This window comes from Arvicola amphibius, chromosome 7 (genome assembly GCF_903992535.2).
Source record: "Arvicola amphibius chromosome 7, mArvAmp1.2, whole genome shotgun sequence".
NCBI classification, from domain to species: Eukaryota; Metazoa; Chordata; class Mammalia; order Rodentia; family Cricetidae; genus Arvicola; species Arvicola amphibius.
In genome coordinates this window covers 135,326,870-135,351,652 of record NC_052053.1, presented here as the reverse complement: position 1 = coordinate 135,351,652, position 24,783 = coordinate 135,326,870, and the positions used below count along the sequence as shown (strand labels likewise).

General features: G+C 42.3%; 1 protein-coding gene across 2 annotated transcripts in view; it reads left to right on the top strand.

Annotated features, from left to right (window-relative positions):
* The first annotated feature begins 5,781 nt into the window (after positions 1-5,781).
* Positions 5,782-24,783, top strand: part of Snx13 (sorting nexin 13) — a 99,372-nt gene continuing 80,370 nt past the window's right edge. Inside the window, exon 1 of one of the 2 annotated variants that reach the window (XM_038337728.2) lies at positions 5,782-5,873. Coding sequence is in view for 1 of the 2 variants with exons in the window: in XM_038337727.2 (XP_038193655.1) it covers positions 6,448-6,462 (15 nt within the window). In the remaining variant the exon portion in view is untranslated. Of the gene's footprint in view, positions 5,874-6,235; positions 6,463-24,783 lie in introns of those variants that run through there. The other variant, XM_038337727.2, reaches the window with a different exon arrangement.

Sequence of the window (24,783 nt, the reverse complement as noted above, 5' to 3'; positions counted from 1 at the left end):
TAATTAAGGAAAGGAAGCTAGAATGATGCTTCTGATAACAGATAGGAATTGGAGAGGTTAGCATGCCCTTTGTTAGTGTATACTCCAGGCTTACCTGAACTCCTGCCTCAACCTCCCATGTGGTGGGATTCTGGGTTGCACTAGCATGCCCAGCTATGCTTAACTTAGTGTAGATATAGATGGCTATATACAAGCATGTATAGATGGGTGCATATATATGTACTCTGTTCTGGTTGGAACATGAAGTATTCCCCACAGGTGCAGCTGCTTGAACACTTGGTGTCTACCCAAGCGGCACCGTTTTGGAAGGATGTGGAATCCTGAGAACTATGTGGTATAGCTGACAGAAACAGATGATTGGGGCAGGCCCCTCTCTCTCCTTGGTTGCCTTGAACAAGCTGTAGTCCGCTGCTGTTATAGGCTGAGCTATAACACCATGGCATGATGGGCTGTATTTCTTCAAACTGATCTAAAACTAATCTCTAAGCTGCTTTTATTGGGACCTTCTTCACAGCAACAAGAAAGTAACCTGTGCTATTACTCTGTGCATGTCACAGGAGGACCGGGCTGCTTGTCGTCCCAGCCAGTTCACACCCAAAGTAATCACACAGAAATTGTATTAATTAAATCACTGCCTGGCCCATTATCTCTAGCCTCTCACTGGCCAACTCTCACATCTTGATTTAACCCATTTCTGTTAATCTGTATATTACCATGTGGCAGTGGCCTACTGGGAAAGATTCGACACATCTGTCTCTGGCAGCTCCAAGGCGGCTCTCCATCTGCCCTTCTTCCCAGCGTTCAGTTTTCTCTGCTTCGCCTACCTAAGTGCTGCCCTATCAAAAGGCCAAGGCAGTTTCTTTATTCAACCAATGAAAGCAACACATAGACAGACAGACACCATGTGCACTTCAGTAGTCTATAATGAACAACAGCCCGAGCAGCAAACGTCTCTTCTAGAGTCCAGGTCTTGTTTCTAGTATTATTTCCCAATAAATGGAACCGAGGTTTCTCTGAGACGGCTGATTGTAGGTTAGGCCAAGGAAGAGCCAGTTTCAGCCCATGTGACTAGAAGTAGAGGAAGTAGCCAAAAGAAAAACCAACCAACCAACCAACCAACCAACCAATCAACCAACCAACCAACCAAATAACAACAAAACAAACAAAAAAACCGAAAAACCACAAAAAAGCCTCTTCCCACACTGATGGGAACATACACGCAAAGGGACAAAAGGCAACTAGACGCATTCCACTGTGTAAAAAGCAGAGGACGAGAACAATAAACTAGCATTGGATTATAAGTAGCAGTATAAAAGAAGTATCTATGTACCTGTGTCCTTGTAAGTAATGTGATGCTTCCTTTGCTCCTGTAAGCAAGATGGATGCAGAAGCAGACAGGAAAGTGGGGGAGAACTGCTGGCAGAGGGGTCTCAGCGGGAGAGGAGAGAAGACGAAAGAAGGACGCAAGTGACTAGAACTCATGTGTGCGACTGTCAAACAAGCTAGATTTTCCAAATAGAGAAGTGGCAAATCTCTCACGGAAAAGAATTCCACGTAATCTGTTAGTGCGCCGTCCCCAGAGACGAGCAGCGGCCCACGTTTCCGTCTTCTAGGAATGGACTGCGCATGTGACTTCCTCCTTAGGGGCGGAGCATGGAGGTGCAAGCCCCCCACCAACACACACATCCGCTCCAGTGAGGTCTGTGTGCTCCTGGTAAGCAACCCTGTAACCTGGATCTGCCAGGCCGGTTTCAGAAGCTCACTGCCCGCTACAATGCCTGCACTAAAAGGCACCGAAGAAAAGTTTCTGTAATTAAGAACAAAATGTTGAAAAGTTGTTTACATCTAACTTTTGTGGTTTTAAATTCACAAAGCAAAATCTTGTGTTTGCATAATGTGTGTGTGGGGGGGGGGGGTGCATGCTCCATGGCACACGTGTGGGCAGAGGACCACAGGTGGCAGACAATCCTTGCCTTCTACATTATTGGAGGCAGTCTCTGGTATTTTTCTGCTGCAGAGACCAGACAAGCTGGCCTTCAAACTTCTTCTCCCTGGAGGAGAGACAGGGTTGTGGATCTCAGCTACCCAGATCAGTTTTCCATAGGTCTTGGTGGTCAGAACTCAGGGCCTAGGGGTCACATGGCAAGCGTTTTATCCATTGAGACAACACTCAGCCAAAGTATTTGTTTATAAAACTATTGATTGGCACACCATTATTATACTACTAAGGTATCAGCTTTTACATATTAGAAGTACGCCCTTCTATAAAGATCTTAGTGTAATTTTATTTTACAGCTATTATTGCAGAGATAATTAACATTATCATTTTGGGGTTCTGTGTGAAAATAGCAGAAGCCCCATATTATTTCTGTCTGTCTTAATGAGTCGGGTCAGTATATCCTCAATAAGGAGAGGATATCCTGGGTTTTTCAAAGCTTGCCTGATTTGAATTATCCTACTAACATCTAGCAGAATGCGGATGCCATGTTGTCTGTTCTTAGAATGGATGGCTGTGGCCAGTATGTTACTCCAGTTCTGCTTTGCTGGTTTTGTTTCTGGATTTTGTTAAAGTTTAAGACTCACTGCTCAGGAGAGGACCTTGTACACCATTAGTGCATAACTTGTTTCAAATTGTTAGAAGTGAGGATATTGAAGGTTTCTACATAAAGATAATACAAGATACAATTTTGCTAATTTTATTTTTAAGTGAATACATGTATCACAGCACTACATTGTATACTGTGAGTCTGTATCATTGTGAGTTAGAAATAGAACTAAAATTGGCCTATGATGCTAAAATGTAAACACAAAAATTGCTGGAGAGATGCAATTCATTTGGGAAGTAAATGACACATGCTTTTTCTGTTTCTCAAAATGAAATTAGATCCAATTTGTGGGGAGCTCAATAGTTTTTGTTTGAAAAACCAAAGAGATTGGCAATGGACATTCTCAGTCTCTGGAGGCTTTGATATCAAGGTCAAGGGCCTGTTTTAAGTATCTAGGGCTTAACTCGCCTAGCCCCTCTTCTGTGACATCCTCTCCAGGGTTCACCAGGCAGATCCACACAGCTGTGGGACCAGACTTTTCACAGGATCATGTGCTTCTTAAGAAAGCTTGTTTTGTTTTAAATTTCTTATCGCCAGCCCAGCATCCTCCAGCCTCAGGTTTCCTCCAAGCAGCTGATAGGAATAGGAATAGGATGTCCTTGAGGCCACGGGAAAGAAGTTGCGACCCTTTCTAAACCGGGGCTTACTTTGTTTAGAGTTTTAAGTTACTTGCTTCTGTAAGCATTTTCTTTTCCAGCTACATAACTCAATTTCCGTAACTTTCTGCAATAGTGTATTTTACTTGATTGCTTTCCTTGCTAGTAAATTGACACACATCCAGCATATATGTAAGACAGTCAAGAGAAACCAGGCTTGGTTGGACAGGCTAGTAATCCTAGCTGCTCGGGAGCTGAGGCAGGACCGAAAATTCAAGGTCATCCTGGCTTAGAGAGTGAGTTCAGGTCCAGCTAGAGGAACACACTGAGACTCTATCAAAGAGTAACAAGACATCTAGAGATATAGTTCATAATTACAAATACGAATGTGCAACCTTAGTTTTTAAGTAGCTTAATTTTCAACACAAAGGGCTTGTTTCTGGTTTTCACTAGGGTGTTTTCCTGAGGTCTCTTGGGCAATGTCTCACTTTCATTTAAGACACATTGAGCATCTCTGTGCCACACATTAACCCGTCCAGCACTTGGGTCACTAAGGAGACATCACTGAACATAGGAGAAATTCCTGATTCCTCGAAGCTTGCATTCTACTAGGAGACAGAAAATAAGAAGAAACTCGCAAGCACAGCTACCATGAAGAGACCAGAGAAAACAGGAGAAGATGGCAGGGAAGGGGCAACACTTTAGATGGGAGGCAAAGGTGTTCTCTGCCGGTATTTGGTAAGATTCTTCCGGACAGAGTTAATTGTGCCAGGGTTTTGAGCACTAGGATGCCCAGTTATTGTAGGAGCAGGGAGTCGGCCTGTGTAGCTACAACAAAGTGCCTATAGAAATAGGTGTTGGGGGTACGGGGTAGGTGGAGACCGGGATGCCAATCAGCACAGGATTTTTTAGGTCATATTAAAAGATTCTGGCTGGGAAATTAGATTGGAAGGGCTGGGAATCACGATTTGTTCCCAGGCCTACAAAGTTCTGATGCTAATGGCATGCCCACGTCATGACACAGGCTTGTGTGCAAACCTATGCCTGCACTCAAATTTCCACTCCTCTCTCGTCACACAGGCTCTCACTCATCCTGGGATGGCCTTGAACTTGCTTTATTTATATTTTAATTAACATTAACCCCGAATTTCCAACTCTCCAGGCTCTACAGCCTGAGAGCTGGGATCACAGACAACTGTTACGACACCCGATTTCTGTGCTGCTGGGGAGTTAACCCGGGCTTTGTGCGTGCTCACTGAGGGCTCATAATTTATCACTTTTTTAAAAAGTGAAAACAACCTGGCGATGGTGGAGCACACCTTCAATTCCAGCACTCAGGAGGCAGAGGCTGAGAGGCTGAGAGGCAGAGAGGCAGAGAGGCAGAGGCAGAGAGATCGCTGTGTCCAAGGCCAACCTGGTCTTCAGAGCAAGTTCAAGGACAACCAGGGCCCAGGGCTCAGAGAACCCTGTTTCAAACCACCCCCCCCCCCAAAAAAAAAGAAAGAAAGAGAAAGAAAGAGAAGAAAAGCTCCCTCCTACCCCCAAGTGAAAGAATCTTGCTTCTAGGAAGGGAAAACGATGGAAAAACAGAACAGACTACTCAGGCCAGGCACCTGAATTAAAGTTTTAATTCACTAGTTGCTATTTTAAACATTAATGAACCTTCTGCATTCTTATTTACAGGTTGGAACAGTATCTTCTTCCAGGTTCCTTGTCGTCTCTTCTCTTGGTTTCTCTTAATATCAATGCAGTTTGTAGTTTTCAATCTTGCTTCCTATTTATAGATTAATCTGTCACCACCGGAAATATATTTTATTGTATTTCAGAACTTAGAATGCCCTTGTTCCAGCAAAGGAGAAATTAGATATAAGTTTCAGAATAAAACAAAAACTACTTTGCTACTACTTTAAATGGAGCACTTTTTTTTTTTTTTGGAAGTACATGATTGCTTAAATCAATTTTTCTTCGGGTGCACACAAGCGAAGGGAGATAATACAGGGTTTGTAATGCAGTTGCTTTCCTCGCTATTAGAATTTACGAGCACATCCTTAAATTACATTTAGCACAATAGTACCATTGTTAAGGGCTAAGATTCCAGTACACAGGAAGTAAGTGCTGGCTTTAGTTTTCCACAATCCCTTTTATAATAAACCTTTTGTAAGAACACGATGCAAGTGTTTTATTTCCCAAGTCCAAACACTTCTCAGTTTCCTTGCAAATTCGTTGGTAATGGCCGAGGTTCTTCAGGAAAATTCCTTCACGGCCAGTCAGGAAGAAGCGAGCGCTGTTTTACTATAATTCACCTTACAGGTGGGAGTGAGAGAGGTGTCCTGGTCTCAGCAGCTCTCATTCACTTCGGGACTACTGACAGAGACATCTATTGACACGCGTTTCTTCGGACACATAAGAACATTATATAAATTATATACAGCTTTAAAAATAAACCCCAATAATGCTATGGAGACTGCAGCTACCGGGCAAAAGCCGCTTGGTTTTTTAAGAGTCTCCATGGGAGAAACCCTAAGCCTTCGAGCTTCGGCAGCTTCTGGCCAATCAGCGAGGCAGCAGCCCTAACTGTGCCAGGATCGGGGTGAAGAAGACGATCCGCCCGGGATCGCACCGACAACCTGTCGCTCGCCCAGCGGACGACTCGATCCGGAGCGCTGGGGAGGTAGGGCGACAAGTTCCTGCCCAAGTTTCGGGGAGCAGCGCGGCGCGGGCGGGCGGGCGGGGGCGGCTGCAGTTTCAGGTCCCCGCGCCCGAAGGCGCCGTCCCGAGCGTATCCCGAGCGTGTCCCGAGCGCCCTCGGCTCTCCTCGGCGGCGTCGGGGGACGTGCGCGATGGACGTCCCTCCGCCGCGACCCCCGCCCGCGCCCCTGCCTCCCCCGGGATCCCCGACCCCGCCGGCCGCCCAGCACCCCGGTCGCGTGCGGCCCAGCGCCCGCCGCCTCCGCCCCTGCGCGCGCCGGCGCCATGGAGACGGTCACAAGACGCCCGCGCCCGGCGCGCCGGCCAATAGGAGCGCACGTCGCGGGGAGACGCGGACGTCGCTCTTCCAAGATGGCGGCGCGTCCGTCGCGAGCGGCCCGTCCGGGGGGAAGCCAGCGGAGCCGAGTCCAGCCGCCGCCCGGGACGGGACTGAAGCAGCAGTTGCCGCCGTTGGCGGCGACCCGGGTCGTTTCCGCTGCTGCGACGGCTGCTGCCATGCGGCGAGGTTAGGGAGGACCTCACTCCCCCGGGGTGGAATGATGTTAACAGAGGTAAGGGCGCCCCCCTGTTTACCTGAGAGGCGGGCGGGCGGGCGGGCGAGCGGCACCGACGCCGGCGCTGGGCCCGACCCGCTCGGCGGCTTCACCGGACCCGGCTCGACCCGGCCCTCCCGGGCGGCCGCCGGCTCCCACAAGTGCCCCCGAGTGGGCGCGGTGCTGACTCGGCAGAGTTCCACCTCCTCCGGCCGCCGCTGCCTTCCCGGCGTCCGCGCCCCGCTGCCCCGAGGCGGCCGCCGCCGTGTCCTCCGCCGCGTCCCGGTGCCCGAGGCCGGCCTCCCCCCGGTCAGCGTCCCCGGGCTGCCGGGCCCGCTCGGCCTCCCCGGGCTCCCCGGGTTGGGGCAGCATCCTGCCGGTGGCAGCCGGCCCGAGCCGCTCTGCCCGCCGCCGCCTCGACTCGCCGGCCTCGCGCCCTCCGCCTCGGCCCCCGCATCCCGTCGCGTTCCCGCAGTCGGTGCCTCGGTCCCAAAGTTCAGTTGGCCGTGCGTCCCCCTCCTTGACCCCCTCGGAACAGTTTTTCTCCTGTGTCCCGAAAGGGAAGTAGGGCAGCGGCGATGGACCAATCGGTTTCCCTTTTCTCAGTGCCCACTTTGAAGAAGTAGAGTTTGCCTGCACTGGCAAAACCTTACGGGGTAGGACTTACTCGGGGCCGGAGGTGACATAGCTGTGCGAATGGTCCGTGCAGGTGTGGACGGCTGACGCTGTGGGTTTGGTGAAATCCTAGGACCGTGCGCACTCGTGGTTCTGTGAGGATCCCGATGTCAGGGACAGGTGTGGGCATTCTTGTGAGCTGCTGTGAGGGTCATAAGCAGCGTTAGTGACCATTGGGAAGCAGTCCTACCCTGGCCTGAAAGGGAAATAAAATATTTGAGACAAGTGGCTTTTACTGTGCTCAGAGCGACGATACAATAGGACGCTGAACTTTCCAAGCCTTTGGAACTTGGCTTCGTTTGTCGTCTGTGTCCTGAGCATGGCATGTATGTCGCACCTGAGAAATCCCGACCGGTTGACTGTTAACTGAGGAACCCACGCGTTTCTAGTAGTTAGAAGTTCACCTCAGGTTTCCTAGTTCTACATTTTATTTTTAGTTTTCTGGTTACCTTCATTGTCACAGAATGTGGGTCTATCGTAAGTTGTCACTAGTTGTATATTTAAAAAAGCAAATAGCAGTTCAGTTTCTTTTATTCTCATATTTTGGCGAGAAATTAGTGTTAGTAACTTTTCAGAGTTGCCTGTGTTTGTGTAGTACGGCATGTCCTTTTGATAGAACTTTTTAGAGTTTTGATCTTTTCACGATGAAAATAGTGAGCTAAAGCCAGCGTAATTGTCTTGGTTTGGATAGACCGAGCATTCATTCTAAGCTTCTGTATTTTTATACGGCTTAATGTTTCAGTGTTTTAAACAGGTCACAGATAGTAGTAAACCTTCCTTTGTTGCAGTGTTTGTCTGTGTGTGTACCTTTGTGTTTGTGTGTGTGTGTGTGTACAGCACACTGGCTTGGTAGTGGCAGAGCTTGGTAGTGTTCCACTGTTGGTAGTTCCTATGGATTTATTTTATCAAGCACTACTTTGGGCTGCCTCTCTGAAGTAAAACTCAGATAAATTGTCCTTTGATCTCATCTGTGATTTTCCGTAGACATTTTGTAGACAAGCTGACTGAAGTCCAGAGACTTGTCCAAGGTCAGACAGTTGTTGGTGAACCAGTTGGAGCTAGGAGTCTGGTGTCCTGACTTGGTTCAGGACCCACCACTTTGCTCAGCTGCCCTTCATAGTGGTGAGCTTTCTTGACCAGTTTGAAAACATCTTACTTCCTTTTCTGAATATTGTCAGCAGTTGAACAGAAGAGAATTCATTACTTGAAGCTTTTTTGCTAAACTTAATTTCTCTGGCTTTTTTTTTAAAGCCCAGTAAATAGTCCCATTTTGAAGTATTTTTGATACAAATGACTGTGTGTGTGTGTGTGTGTGTGTGTGCAAACGCATACGTCTGTCTGTCTGTCTTGTCTGTCTGCAAGTGGTAACACCAGCCACCAGGTCTTTGGATTTAGGGGATGATTTAGTTAATGTTAGATCTCTGAATCTACTGGGATGCACTGCCTCCTGAAGGGTTTTCCTAATCTTTTTATTGGTCACGCTTAGCAGGTGTTTCCCTGGACAGAAACCAGGCAGAGAGTTAAGGTCGGTGACGCTGTCACTTTTGGCTTCCTGACAAAGCAGGTTGAGAGTTAAAAATGAGAGCAAGAGTCACACTTGAGTGCTCTCATTCAGGTTCTGTGCTGAGTCTCCCCACAGTGTGGAGTCCTCCCCCTTCCCTCTTCCTTTCCCTCCTTCCTTCCATTCCATTTCTGATGTTGTCACTATGCTGGTTTTAATTAAAAAAAAGTGGGCATACATAGATATGTGATCGTAATATCAATAATAAGCATTCACACGAAACTATCCAGTTTTGCATTTATCAAATTATAGATTTAATTGAAACGGTGGAAATGAGATAATATGTGAGTTATTCATTAAGAGCTATTTTAAGTAAGGCAAAAGGGAATATTACTCAATTAAGCAGACTAATACGTACATCAAACTGTGAAGCCTGTGAAAGACATCAGTGTGAACTGAAAGTACAGGCCTAGTTAGGCAGCCCTTGTTTTTAACTTTTAGCTTCAGTTTTTGCTTTTAAATTTTTTTAAATAAGCAGTTGACTTATTTGGAAGACTGTTCATTTTGTGTATTCGTGTGTCTTCATGTTTTCCAGCTGGGGTGATGAAACTACTTTTTAATATGTAGTTAAGATTTCTTCCTCTGCTTTGGTCCCTATTAAGACTTAGTATTTTCAATGTGTCTCCTATAAGATTTGCAAAAATTTATCATGATGTGGTTGAAAATTATTTGCTTAATAGGTTCTAGCCTTTTGCTTATTAATAGTTAACTTTACATCTCAAAATTGTGACTTTTTAAAACTCAATGTATTTTAATTAGTGTGAATTTTCTCAGGATATTGTTAAATATCACTGAATTTCATTAGTAACCTTTTTTTTTTGGTTTTTCGAGACAGGGTTTCCCTGTAGTTTCTAGAGCCTGTCCTGGAACTAGCTCTTGTAGACCAGGCTGGCCTCGGAACTCAGGGATCCGCCTGCCTCTGCCTCCCGAGTGCTGGGATTAAAGGCGTGCGCCACCACCGCCTGGCCTCATTAGTAAACTTTTAAGATTTTCTTTATTTTAGAAGCTGTACTAGGGCTATGATTCTGGTAGTTTGACAGCAAAGTAAAGGAATAGGCGGTGGAGGAAAGGTGCCAGGTTGATTCTGGGAAAAAATGGCGTACAGTTGGTTTGTGTGATCAGTTGTCAGGTATTTGTCATTTCTGTGAGTGCACAAATAGTGACTGGGCTGGGTGGTTCAGACCTGAAGTTCTAGCACTTGAGAAGTGTGAACTCAAGCAAGGCCAACATTTGGTTCTAAAGCCAGTCTGGGCTACGTGAGGCCCTGCCTCAAAAACAGACAACCCACAACCAGAAGAGAGAGAGAGTGAGAAACAGAAGTGCCTGGGTTTTTGAGTGTGGGGCACTAAGTGAGTTTTAGGACAGTGTTTTTGATTTTTAGATATGAATATTGGTGTTTTACTTCAAGGTTAGCAGACACAAAACAGATGGAAAAGGCCTCAATGGCAGGACTCTTAGAAGTCCCAGCTTGTTAAGGAATGAAAAGGCCTTGTGATTCAGATAAATTAGGAGGATACTTGCACAGAGAAAATGAAATCAGTTTCCTCTCTGGAGGACTGCTCATTGCTTTCCATGGGTGATTGACTCAGAAGGAAAGTGATACAGTTATAGCCTGTTGCAAAGTTATGTGGCCATGGAGACTTCCAGAAATGCTTGTGGATGATTGCATATCATGGAAAAAGAGGGTCTGAGCTGCTAGGGACCCTTTACGTACATGACTGACTGTACACACACACTTGCCTGTAGTACTACGTAAAATATTATGGCTGGATTTATTGATTAGTGTATTTATGGTGGAAATACTCTTGGGATCGATTAATCCTTAAACTATATGAGCTGCTTCTTTAATTATTAATTAATGGCATTGTAAAGGCTGCTAACCAGAGCAAGAACTCTGGAGGCTTATCGGTATTCGCGGCATGTGAAGAGGTGTGGAAAGGACTTTGCAAAGGGCGTGGAAGGTTTTCACTGGAATGACCCTGGTTGGTAGTGTACACTTTCCTTCTTTGGTGTATTTAGAAGAGCTAAGCTGAATATTACTTTGTTTTGTTGAGACAGGGTCTCACTATACAGACCACAAAGCCCTGGCTGTCCTGGAACTCACTATGTAGGCCAGGCTGATCTTGACCTCAAGAGATTTGTCTGCTTGCCTCTGCGTCTGGAGAGCTGGGATTAAACCACTCACCTCGAAATATCTCCCTATTAGAAACTTTGTAACCGGACTTCTCTAGTGATGAGTTCCACTAATGCTCATTCTTTTGTGAGAGTTCTGTGGTCCTGTGTGAGACTGAAGTGCTTCTTCCCTGGCTTGGTGGACTGGGTTTCATGTGTCGGCTTGCATGCCCACCCACCTTGTAGTAAACTCTCCCCTGTGCATTCATCCTGATGGACACTGAAGGTGATCACCTCTCTGGATGCTACGAGAACTGTCGTCATGATCACAGTGCACATACCCCTTTGACATAGAGTTCTTTGTATTGCAGGAGCGAATAGTAGTTCTGCCTCAATGTTTTGAAGACTGGCCATGTATCCTATTCCTTGACAGCTATGCTAGTTTCCATGGGACTGTTGGTATCTTTGATTTTTTCGATAGTAGCTATTCTAACAAGCAGATAGGAAGTGTGGCTTTAATTCGCATTTTCCCGATGGTGAACAGTTTTTCATCTTCATGTTGACCATAGTAGGTCTTTCATATCCTTTGCTTACTATTGGAATAGGTTGTTTTCTTAAATGGTTGGAATCCCTTGTGTTTTAAATTGTAACCTCTTATCAGAACTGTGTTTGCCAACATTTTCTATTATGAGTTTTCTGTCTTTAAATTTTATTTATCTTGTGTTTGTATGTGTGCATGCATGCATGGGCATGTGCACATATGTGTGTGCCCTTGCCTGTGCTTGTGGAACCCAAGGGTTTTAGAAGGGTGTCTTTGGTGCTCTCTGCCTTACATATGAAACAGAATCTCTCTAAACCTGGACCCCACGTACTCTGTTAGCCTGGCTGGCCAGTGAGCCGCTTGTATCTCCTGTGTCCATTGCCCCAGCTGGGAAGTAACAGACTCCAGATATGTGCTGCTAGGACCATCTTCTATGGTGCCGGGGATCTGAAGTCCCTGTCCCTGAACTTTTATATGGGGTCCTGTGAGATGGCTCAGCATGTGAAAGCATTTGCCGTACAAGCTTGTCGACCTGAATTGAATCCGCAGACCTCATGTGAAGGTGGATAAAGAGAACTGATTTTACAGCCTGTTCCTTGCATCTTCAGACTGTGGGAGGCAGGCATGTTTTCCTCTATCATGTGCATGCTCCGCCCCCAACTTAAGATTTACTTTTAATTGGAAAATAATAATGGTATACCTATTTTCAAGAATTTTAAAGGACTTTGTATTTTTTTTCCAAATTTTCAGAGATTGGATACTTAACATAAAGTGTTTATTTTTATTATTTTTAATTTGTCATGCCTATAGTCTCTCTCTCATTTTTAATTCCTTTGTTTTGAAGTGGGGCCTTAGCATGTAGCACCAGTTGGCCATAGACTTTAAATCTTCCAGTCTTTTGAGCTGGGGTTCTGGGTATGTGTCACCATGACTCCTGTGTACTCAGAGGTGATATGATTGCAAACAAAGCCAAACTAGGAACCCAAGGGCCTTTTGTGTGTTATGTAAATCTCCGTCTAGTTTGATAATTCCCTCAGAAATTGATAAAGGGCTGTGTAATTGGTATATTATTAGATTATGATGAGAAGCACTATGGCACTAATTGTTATGTATTTACAAACTTTCCTATAGTTTATTTGGGGAAATCAGTGTCAGGAGGGAGCAGGAAATAAGCTTTAAGAGTTCTCAGACCTTGATACATCATATGGTCATTGTAGAATGTTTTGCTGTACAACTCTTAATGTAAACACGACCTGCATGTCCATGCCCACTTGCAGATGATAAAGGTGCTGTGTTCTGATTTAATATTCCTGCTGTGTGTAGTCCTCATGCTTCCTGATGATTCTGTTAATTTTAGTTTACAGTAAAAGGCTTGAGGGCATATTGAAGTAGACTGTGATAGTGGGATCGGCAGAGTGACTTAGCTAAGCAGCAGTGAACACTAGGGAACGTGAGCTAGGAAGGGAAAACTAGGTCTGCCCTGCGTTTTCCTGGGCTGCTCGCTGATGAGCCATTTAATGGGAAAGATGAAGGATTTCACAGATTTCTTTTCCTGAGCAAGTTTCTCAGATTACGGCTTAAACAAACTGTGTCTTGAAATTCTGTGGTTTCACAAGCTGTTATGTTTCCTCACTTGACAGAACTCTAGAATTCAGTTTCAGAGTCAGGTTTTATTATGATAATATTTTCTTAAATATTCAGGAAAGGGAACTTTGAATTGAAGCAAATGATAGCTTTTAAATCATTTTAACCTTTCAAAGGTGGTTGTAGTTAAGCAAACACACATGTTGGAATAGTGGTGATGTGTCCTTAAATCTGTACTCATCTCATTAGGGAGACAACATGCAAGTAACCTGTATGCTGAGCGTTCAGAGGCATGAGTCACTGTTCCCTGTGTGAGATGGGATCCTGGAGTTGTCCTGTGGACTTTGTAAGCAGTAGTTTCCTTCTCAGTAAAACTGAGATAATAATACCTTGGTAAATTCATAAAAAGAAAACTGAAACTTGTTGTAGATACTGTTTTCAAGGCCTTAACTTGTTAAACTTGTGTTAAAGGTGGACTGTTTACCAAGTGAGAGTGTGGCTACTTTGTGTGAGAAGAATCGGAAGAGATCTGGTGATGTGGGTCACCCTGGGAGCCTGTGCTCAGAAACCTCACTGTCACGGCTAAATTTAGTTCTGTGCCACTTCAGCGGTCAGAACTGCGGCCTTTCAGATTCTGTCATCAGAGTGAAACAAGGCAATTTATTAAAGAGTGAAATTAAGAGGGAAAGAAGGTAGGAGACTGTGGTTTAGAGTTGAGCATCATTTGCCTTCACCCTCCAAGGCCAGGTGCAGCTGCTCGCGCATTGGGATGATGACTGGCAGCTCTGATTCAGCGTCCCACAATTCCCGACAGGTGCTCTGAAGAGAAGTCAGGAGCTGGAGGAGGAGCCCTGTGAGCCCTGGTTTGTTCTTTCTCCGTTCTGTGGGTGTCTGCCACTAAACTAAGCCCGTAAGGCCTTTGAGTCTTTCTTCTTTTTCTAAAGGCTCTTACGTATCCTTAGAGTGGTTTTATCACATTTTACTGACAGATGCCAAATCCTATTACCCTAGTGAAAATAGTACACGCACTCTGGTCTGATCTCTGTTTATTTACTTTCTTGTAAGTGTGAGTACTTGAGACTGATGATTAAAGTTGTGTCCCCAAAGTCTAAATAGAACTTTAAATTGGGTACTTTACACTGAAGTATGTTTTGACAGAATAAATATTAAACATCTTCTCAAGAAAAATTAATATGGGTGGAAAGTAACTTAGATAAGATTGTCTACAATGAATTTAAGGTATCACAATAATTATTTTTATATTTATGTCTTAGAAATTTTATATAGTTAAGTACATGGGCTGACCATTTTATTTCTAGATAGTTGGATTACTTCCACCACCCCCCAATAAAAAATAGTGAGGAAAAGAAAAGAAGCAGTTGAGTAGGGAGGGCCTGAGTTAGGAATGTAAGTGTCTTTGTTTTTTCATCAGGGAAAAAATATAACAGGTTGTAATTTATCTGTAATAAACTATGAATTTGACGAAGTAGATTTTTATCTTGTTTCTCTGATTACATGGTATTCTGATTTCATGAGTCCCTAAAATTTTTATTCATCTACACATCTGTGTGTGTCCTGAGACAGAGTTTCTCTGTACAACAACCCTAGCTGTCCTGGAAATAGCTCTTATAGACCAGGTTGGCCTCAAAATCACGGAGGTCCGTCTGTCTCTGCTTCCTGAGTGCTGGGCTTAAAGACGTGCACCACCACTGCCTGGCACATCTACACATGTTTAGAGATCCACCTAAATTATCTGTAATGATTTTCATGGTACTTTGTTGAATGTTTCAGCTTGATGGTTTGTAATGTTGCTGTTAACGTTTACAAATATATGTGTGTGAATAAAAATGTAATTGATTTCAGAGTTAATTTATAAAATGTGCAGGTGCTATCAGATTCTCTGGATTAATGTTGCAGCAGGCTACTTCTTGGTTTCCAGCCACCCGGCTAGCTTAGACCCAAAATAATCACACAAAAACTGTATTAAATTAAATCACTGCTTGGCCCATTAGCTCTAGCTTCTTATTGGCTAACTCATATTAATTTAACCCATTTCTATTAATCTGTGTATCGCCATGTGACAGTGGCTTACTGGCAAAGTTTCAGCATGTCTGACTCTGGCGGCTCCATGGCTTCTCTCCAACTCCGCCTTCCTCCTCCCATGCTATAGGCCAAGCCAGTTTCTTTATTCATTAATCAATAAAAGAAACACATAGACAGAAGGACATCCCACACCATTTTCCCTTTTCTGTTTAAAGAAAAAGGAAAGCTTTAACTTTAAAATAGTAAACTTACATATAACAAAACAGGTACCAAGCAAGAATTACAGTTACAGTATTTATATCTACTTTATCTTTTATCATAACTAAGGAAAAATATAACTATAGCTGTAAATTCTTCAACTCCATCAAAGACTCCAGAAGGATATACTATTACCTAAGTAAACAATAAGTTCATTGTAAACAACTTTCAAAACTCTAGAATTGACAGAGGCATCTCACTGGCTGGACAGTCACCCAAAGTTCTTCTGTACCATTGGGACATCCATCTTCAGCCTACAGGTCCATAGTATCCAGCAGACTTTTCCATAAAGCAGGAAATTTCAAAGACAGTTCCACCTATATTGGCAGTTTGTCAGTCACTTTCTTCAGTGTCCTGCAGAATGTCTGGCAGACTCTTTGATGAAGTAGGAACCCTAAAGGATCGTCTCACCTTTAGGAAAGTTCAGTAGTCATCTCTCTGTGGGTCTTGCATGTCCAGTTAAGCAGTCCAGGCAAGAGCAGTTTCTAGCCCAATTGTCTAAGGGGCCTCTTCGATGTCCATCTTCCTCTCTAAGTAATTAGTTCTGCCACGAGCAGACGTATCTCACTGTTACGAAAGTCCTAAATTCTTAAAACATTTAAATGCCATGTTCCGAAGGTCTCTCAAAGATTTGAAGAATCCCTATACATCTCTCTACCTCTCAAAAATCTAACATGACTACAAGCTTGACTATTATAGATGACTATCTGTTAACCTATATTTCTTAATTATACATTGTATTTTTAAATGAGCTACACAAACACAATATCTTAATCAAGAGCATAAATATATATAAAACAAAATTGACCTTAAATTTGTATCAATGAACCAAGATCCATACCAATGCAAATTATATCTATATCATATCCCACTTTAAATGTAAACTAACATTTACATATTTGGGAATATGGGCATAGTTTCTCCAAATTGTTTCCTGCTGTTTATTGGGTGAAGTATTTTCTTTATGGGGGTGTTTACAGCAACCTTTCAGGGGCTCTTGTTCCATCAAACCATATTGGTCTGGAAGCAATCCACAGGTTCTCATCTTTATGAAAACAAAAGAAGAACGTCTTTTCCAAAGCAACATATCCTTAGACTCAAATTTTGGAATCAAGATACCTTTATGTTGGTTTAACTTAGCAGTCCATACAATGAAATGTCTCTCTCTACTTAGCTCCTTCACAATCAGAAAATTCAAAGAAAACACAATAATATACATAATCCAGACTCTCTGTGAATTTTCCATCTTTAAGTGGCTTATTTTTTCTTTACTCCTTTTAATCTATGACTGTCTGTACTCTGTTTTTAAAAGACTTTATTTGTTTTAAAACTATTCCTTTTTATAACTCTCTATACTCTTTTTCTTCTCTCTCCCAAGCCTACGTACATTTATCCAACACTGTGACCCATTTAGAGGTCTTTTTTATCTGGATTTTTCTTTAGTGCATATCTGTAATTATTTTCTTATTAAAATGCTAAGCAGCTTGGTCTCAGTGGCCCTGGGTGCCGGCTCCGCTTCTCTCAGGTTTTAAATATGGTGGATGTAGTTCATCTCTCCCTCTAGGACTGCTGGGTGGGAGCCATCCTCACCACCTAAACTCTGGGTAGCACCATGCAGCATATAACCAACCCTCCTTTTTTTTTTTTTTTTTTTTTTTTTTTTGAGTAAAAGCTATATCAGCCATACAGTGCACTGATCTATTCCCGAGAGAATGTTGAGCACTGAAGACACTCCACTTAGAGTTTGTTTTCTTCTTGGCATGATTGACCTTTGGGCAAGGAACTGCCCATGCCTCAACCACTGACAAGGTACATGGTATCCGGAAGTGGATAAGCAAGACACAAAGAAAAAGACTGTCAATTCTTGCCAAGACAGTGTAAAACAGTTCTGAAAAATTTCCTGCCTCTGAAAACGGTCTGTCAGTCACTCTAGGCCTCAGCCAAAGATTGTTGCTTCAAAGTTGCAAATGAGACTTTGGTGTGATTGCCCAGGTAGCCAGTTGTCTCTGTCATTTGTTGTACATTTTTGGAAGTTACTTGATGGCACTTCCTGCCTATTCAAGTAATATTATCTCCCTTCTTAGGTCTTCGATGGGGTTGAAGACTAGATAGTTGTAGTTACTTCCCTCTCATGACTTGGCCAGGTTATCTATTATACAAGAATTAAACTCATTAGGATAGGATAATTATTGAATATATTTGTTCTTATTGTATATAATTTTGTATTAGGCTTAGAACTCTCTTATTTAAACAAAAGGGGCTGAAATTCCTACTGCCAGTGGCCTTTCAGTTACCCGCCCACTTACTTGTGACCTCTTATACTATGGTGATGTAAAGCTCTCGTCCGGCCTCTTGCTGTGGGATTCGGTTGCTGTTGTCCGTTCCAGCAGAGGATTGTGACTTGTGAGTCTACCCCTAAATAAATAACCTTCTGAGCTAGTGTGGGATTTCTTTTAAGCTACCTTCTTCAGATTAAAATGCTTCTTAGTTACACGGAGCACTAAGGGTCATTTTGTCCATGTACTCACCCATTGTTTACAGAATAATATGTACCAGGAGAGTTTGCTGTTAATAATCCATTTCTACTCTGTTCAGCTGTTGAAGCTGTGATGATCTGCATAGCATATTCAGTAGCATGAGAAGCTAGTGTGTGTCAACTGAGAGAGTTCATCATTGTTGACTCTATAACACTGTTTTCTCCAGTTTACTGACATAGTTCAGTCTCATACATTTCTGAAAAATCCAAAGGTGAATCATGACTCTTTGACCTTAACCTAGTATTTTGAAAAGTCCTTGGACGTTGCTTTGTTTAATCTAGGATCGCTTTCGTTCCCGAAACGTTGAGACTATTTTTAGCCTGCTTGTGGTTTGGAACAAGATAGATATGTAGTTCTTTGCATTGTGTGTTTTTAAGTTTTCTCATTATTGTTTAACAATGAACATATGCAAAAAAATGGCCTTTCAGGTCATCATCTCTTGAGGCTTGAAGGTTGTAAAATAGACTTTAATGGAAGAGCTAATTGTGAAACAAAATTTCAGGGTGTTTCAGTTATTACATAAATTTATCAGGTAATGATGTGACTTCAAGATATGATGATGTATTTTACCCAGTGTTTCTACAAGCCATAAGGTACTTTGTAGTTGGTTTCTGATTTCTGTTTCTGAACTTGAGATATACTTTAGAAAAAAAAAAGATTTATTTATTATGTATATACAGTGTTCTGCCTGCCTGTATGTCTGCAGACCAGAAGAGGGCATGAGATCTCATTACAGATGGTTGTGAGCCACCATGTAGTTGCTGGGAATTGAACTCAAGCCTGGAAGAGCAGCCAGTGCTCTTAACCACTGAGCCATCTCTCCAGCACCCTGCTTTTTTTTTTCTTACAACAAACAACACAAATGCTTAATCAGACTACAATAAGTATAATGTGTTGCCTTTTTTCTTTCTCTTTTTTCTTTCTTTTTTTCGTTTCTTTTTTTTTTTTTTTTTTTTTTTTTGTATGACCTAAGTGTTCCACACAAAATACGGCAGTGGCCTGATCCTGTTAGGTAGAAGGAGAGGGAGGTTGGAGAAAACATAAAGAATAGAATACATAAAAGGTATAGAACTATACAACAGACTTCAGAAATTAGTGCATATTAACTACATACAGGTTTTATTAAAATGAGTAGGCTTTCAGAATGTTTCATGATTTGTTAAATTTCACTTTACAAGTCAAGAACCCTTGAATGAATGTCTAGTAACTTAAAAAGTTAAATAATTAAGCCAGGCGGTGGTGGTGCACGCCTTTAATCCCAGCACTCGGGAGGCAGAGACAGGCGGATCTCTGAGTTCTAGGCCAGCCTGGTCTACAAGAGCTAGTTACAGGACAGACTCTAGAAACTACAGGGAAACCCTGTCTCAAAAAACCAAAAAAAAAAAAAAAAAGTTAAATAATTAACACTCATGTAAACCTTATGAATATTTGTGAACTTAGATTGTATTTGTATGGGTCCTCTAATGTTTTATGGTGGTTTGAATGAGAATGGCTTGAAACAGTTTGGGAAGGACTAGGAAGTGTGGCCTTGTTGGAGGAGGTGTGTCACTGGGTGTGGGCTCTAGGGTTGTGCTCTCTGCCCCGTTTGTTCCAGATACAAGCTCTTAGTTGTTGTTGATGCCTTGCCTTTGCTCTGCCACCATGGGTTCCAGCCCCTTGACACCATAGACACTTTGTGCTGTCTGAGCTGCCGTGGCCGTCGGTTTGGTCACAGCAGTAGAAGAGTAGCTAAGGCACACTCTACAGGTCACGACCTTCTTCAGAGTTGGTGCTTTTAGTTAGCAGCGGTGACTGGCCAGATTACTTGAGTTTGAATACAATTTTTGTCATTCTAAGCATCTTTTGACCTTGGTGAAGTGCCTAGCCCTTCTGAACTGCAGTTTTCTCCACTATAGGTTTTGATGAGTACTAAGTGAAGTGGTCCATGCTGAGTCCTGTTTAGAACTGACACCGAGTCAGTCCTATGTTGCATGATTGTTTCTTTGGCTATAAATAGCAAGAGGTTTCTTTTTCAGACTTAGAATTTATTGAGCTGTCTTCTGTTGTCTTTGTCTCATTGAAGAGGCTTTAAAATGCTAAACAGAACCATTCTCTTTGACCCAGATAATTTAATGTTTTGCTTTGTTTTTAGTAACTTTTTTATGTAGGTACTATATTTCTAGTGTAAATCTTAAGAATTAGATTCACACCTACTTTCAAGAGGAAAACAAGAAGGATGACACCTGTATAATGTAAATTGGTCATAATCAGAAAATTTGGTTAACAATTATGTGTCTTTGGCCCACAAAACCTTTAGTATAGATGAAAGGAAAGAGGAAATTGTAGACTACTCATATCATATGTCACCAGTGTCATTGCCATGCAGCGTTCTGATATGCAAAGCCTGGGACTCTTGTCAGCTTGATGAAGTTTCATGTAAAGTCATTCCCAGTAATTGAAATACAAGTCTTAGAAAGTCAAGTCGATGTGTATTTTATAACTCATTAAATCTTATTAACATTTGTTATAGGGAACCAGAAAGTGAGGAGCAGTAAAATTAATCCCTCCAATATGCACAGTATAAAGGGCCATGTTATTGCAGATAAAATTTTTGCTTACATAAATGAAAACTGAATATTTAGGCAGATAGATAATGTTTGTCTCTTTATACAGCAGTCTTGCAGGCAGGCTCATGTAACAGTGAAGTGTTTTGTTCTCGGGGAGCCACTGTTTCTGTTACAGTAACTTTCTCCTCAGCCACAAGGCCCTTTGTGGTGAAGCCCCGTCTTACTCCTTCCTTTCTGTTCTCAGCTTTCCCTTTCTTGTCTCTGTTATTGTGTTTTGTTGGCCCCTCCCCCAACTCTCCTGCTCTGTCCATGATTTAAGGCCTGCACTTTTCCCTCTTAGGAATTTTCTCCCTAACCTTCACCCCTTTAATCCCCTCTAGTAAATTAGGCTCCACAGAATATTTAACATCTATAACATTTATGTTTTGTGTTATGTTTGAGTATAAAAATATTTTTCATGTTTATTTGCAAGATGAAAAAATAAAATAATTTATACATTTTTCTTAAAGTTGCAGTTCAATGTAATTTCTTTGCATGACTCTTCCCTAAATTTATCTTGATTAAAAAGGCTCATCTTTGAGTTATATGAAGCTCCTTATACTTTCAGAGTTAGTTATTGACTTGATATCTTTCGCCTTGCCACCATACAGATCTTAGCCTTCTAAAGGAAGCTTATGCTGAACTCCAACAGCGCCAGAACACACCCTGAAAGTTCCCTTAATACCTGCAGATTCCCAGTAACATTCGTAAAGAGTGGCCAGGCGTTTAAGGTGCTGGCTTATTTACTCCTGTTTTTTTCCCTATAATTAATTGAAGTTTTCAGTCTTGCTAAATTACTTTGATTATGCAGATTTACTGTATAGAAATACTTGTCCCCTATTAAACAAATGAAGTGCTTCGCAGTCTGCAAAATAATAGTCTACATTGTGCCTTGATTTTAAAATCAAGCTTAGTTCATTCTCTCATTCTATGACTTTACCATTTCTGTGACTTTTTGTTTTGTTTTTATCTTTCTCTGTATCTTTAGAGTATAGTTGTTAATATAACTTACTCATTAAAGGGTTCTTAGAGTTAGCTGTATTAAAAGCTAGCAAAGGTCCTGAGCCAACATGACACAGTCTAGAATCAGCAGAGAGGAGGGAGCCTCATGAGAAAATGCCTCCATAAGATCACGCTTTAGGCATACCTGTAGGGCATTTTCTTAATTGTTGGCAGTGCCATCCCAGGGCTGGTGGTTCTGGGTTCTATAAGAAAGCAGGCTGAGCAAGCCATGGAGAGCAATCTGGTAAGCTGCGCTCCTTCATGGCTTCTGCATCAGCTCCTGCCTCCAGGTTCTTGTTCTGCCTGAGACTTCCTTCAGGACAGTGACGAACAGTGATATACAAGCATAAACCAAGTATACCCCTTTTCTTCCCAAGTTGTTTTTGGTCATGGTGTTTAATCACAGTAAGAGTAACCCCAACTAAGGCCATGCATATATGTGTGGGTATGTGCTTGTGATTATAGGGGCCTGTGGAGACCAGAGGTATCTGATTTCCCTGGAGCTGGAGTTAACAGGGATTTAAGCTGTCCAAAGCAGTGCTGGGAACTGAACTAGAGTCCTCTGCAGTATCAATTCTTGCTCTTAACCACTGAGCCATCTCTGCAGCCCAGTGTTCTGCAGCATTATAGTCTATATGGATGAAGGAAAAACATAGGCCCTTTATGAATATGTTTGATTTTGCTTTGTGCCCCAAACTGCTGCTGTTATACAAGTTTTGTGTCCTTAGAGTGGAACCCTGGTGTCTTAGGGGTTTTAAAAAGGAAAACATTTAATTGGGGTTGTTTGACAGGTTCAGAGGTTTAGTTCATTATCATCATGGTAGAGAGCATGATGGCATGTAGGCAGACACCATGCAGGAGAAGGAGCTGAGAGTTCTACATCTGGATCCACAGGAAGAGAGTGAGACTCTAGGCCTGGCTTGAGCTTCCAAAACCTCAAGCCCACCCCCAGTGACTTACTTCCTCCAGTAAAGCTACACCTACTCCAACAAGGCCACATCTAACAGTGCCATGCCCTGGTGACCAAGCATTCAAATCTATGTATGAATCTATAGGCACATTCTTTTTTTAAAATATTTATTTATTTATATGTATACAATATTCTGTCTGTGTGTTTGCCTGAAGGCCAGAAGAGGGCATCAGATGGTTGTGAGCCACCATGTGGTTGCTGGGAATTGAACTCAGGACCTTGGGAAGAGCAGGCAATGCTCTTAACCACTGAGCCACCTCTCCAGCCTCTATGGGCGCATTCTTATTCAAACCACCAGAATGGGTGAATGAAGCTTTGTTGTGTAAACTGAGTTTAGTCTTGCTGACACCTGTGATCTTAGTTCCCTAGGAAGGGAGCTATTAGAGTCAGATGAGGGCAGAGGGTGACTTTGACTTCAGGGTCTTTAGCTGCTGCAGTGTGGCCCCAGGTGAGCAGACCAGGCAACACGCTAACTAGGCATGCCAGACACAGTGCTGGGCCATGTCCGTTGTGTATCTATTATAGTTTCTGAACTACTCAGAGAAAATCTGAAGAGAAGAACAGTGTTGTAGAATAGGATCTGATTGAGAGACATGGCTTTCCAAGATTTTAACTTAGTTTTTGATGTTTCCTTTTTTGCTATGAAAAATAAAGTTGAACAGTGCTTTTCTCTATGAAACAATTTCTTAGTTACGTCAAGGACATAATGACTCAAAACCCTGCCTGTTGCTCAGAAGTAGTCTCTGAGGAGATGACTGGGTGCAGTTCAAGCTGCTGCTGCTAGGTGTTTGTCCAAAGTGAGTTTCAGTGGGCTGGGTCAATTTGTAGGGTGTATTTAAAATACTAGAAACATGATATTTAACATTTTAATTTTTAAAAAGATTTATTTTGTATCTGTGTTTTGCTTGCATGCATGTATGTATGTGTGTGTGACATGTGTGTGCGCCTAGTACCCACAGAATCCAGAGGAGCGTTGTTAGACCCCCAGGAACAAATTATAGAGAATTATGGTTTGCCACATAGGTTCAGGGAATGGAACCCAGGTTTCTCTGTAAGAGTACATGAGCTCTTAACCTTTGAGCCACCTTTCCAAACCCTATCCACATTTTAAAAATCTCACATAATATTCACGAAAATCCAGCTGTTTTTTTTTTTCTCTTTTTGACTTTAGGTGAGGAAGCATCATAACTTGCAGATTACATCATTTTAATTCCGCAACTTGCTTCTATTTAAAGTTAAAGTGTTACACAGAGGTTTTGTTTCTTCATACAGGCAGTCACAAATAATTACGTTTTATGATATATTTATATTCTAAAAAGGTCCTATACGTATGCAAATTTATAACGTGTTTTCACTTAATGTATCTAATATATCTCAGGTTTAGAGACTACCTTTACTGCAACATTCATGTGAAATTACAAGTGAAATTGTTCTGATCTGACCTTAAAGGAAATAAATCTACTCTGTACAATTAAATAGAATTCATTGAAGATATGAAAAAAAGTCTTAAGTACTGGATAGTAAACTCATACTTATTAATTGTCTAGTAGAAAAAAATAGAATATTATAATAAATGTTCAGAAGACATTTGATAGAAACTCCTTTTGTTCCAGATTAAATATGTTTAATAGAAAAAAGGCATATATAAGTATTTATAACAACTTACATCTAAACAGATATTATAGAGTCATTTTAAAAAGCAATTTCAATTTAAAAGTTTTCACTTTTATCATAGAAGTGAAGAAATTATATTCCTGCTCTAACGGTTTGGATTTCTTTGCATGCTAAAGGTTGGTAGTTAATTGAAGACACAGAACATGAGTTAAGAAGATGAACTTTTTGTGGGAAAAGTGGCCTACCCTACTGAAAAACAATAGAATGCTGATTACAGTGTCTTGCTTTTTCAAAATTTCATGCTACTCAATGAATAAAGGAGGAAGAAATTTCATGTTTCTTGAATAAAGAGGTATTGAAAGTATTTTTCTGGGGTGTGCATGAGTATGTGTGTGTATGCCAGTGAGTGAGCAACAGAGAGCACACGTGAGTAATGCATGCGTGTGTGTGTGTGTGTGTGTGTGTGTGCACGTGCACGCCCACGCCAGAGTTCTACATTGGATATCTTCCTCAATTATTCTCCACCTTAATTTTCATTATTGTGGTGCTGGGTTTCAGCTTGGGGCTAACGCACGTAAGACGGACACTCCACCACTGAACTGCATTTCCGCCCCTTCTGCTTAGTTTTTGAGACCGTATCTCTCACTGCACCCAGAGCACATCATGTGGCTGGGCTGGCTGGACTGATGGTCAGCAAGTCCCAAACATCTGCCTCCCTGATTTCTGGTACTGGGATCAGGTACATCCTGCCATGCCCAGCCTTTTCTGTGGGTACTGGGGATCTGAGTTCAGGTTCCCATGCTTATACGGGAAGCAGTTTGCCTGTGCCATCTCCATAGACCCTAGTTTTCTATTTT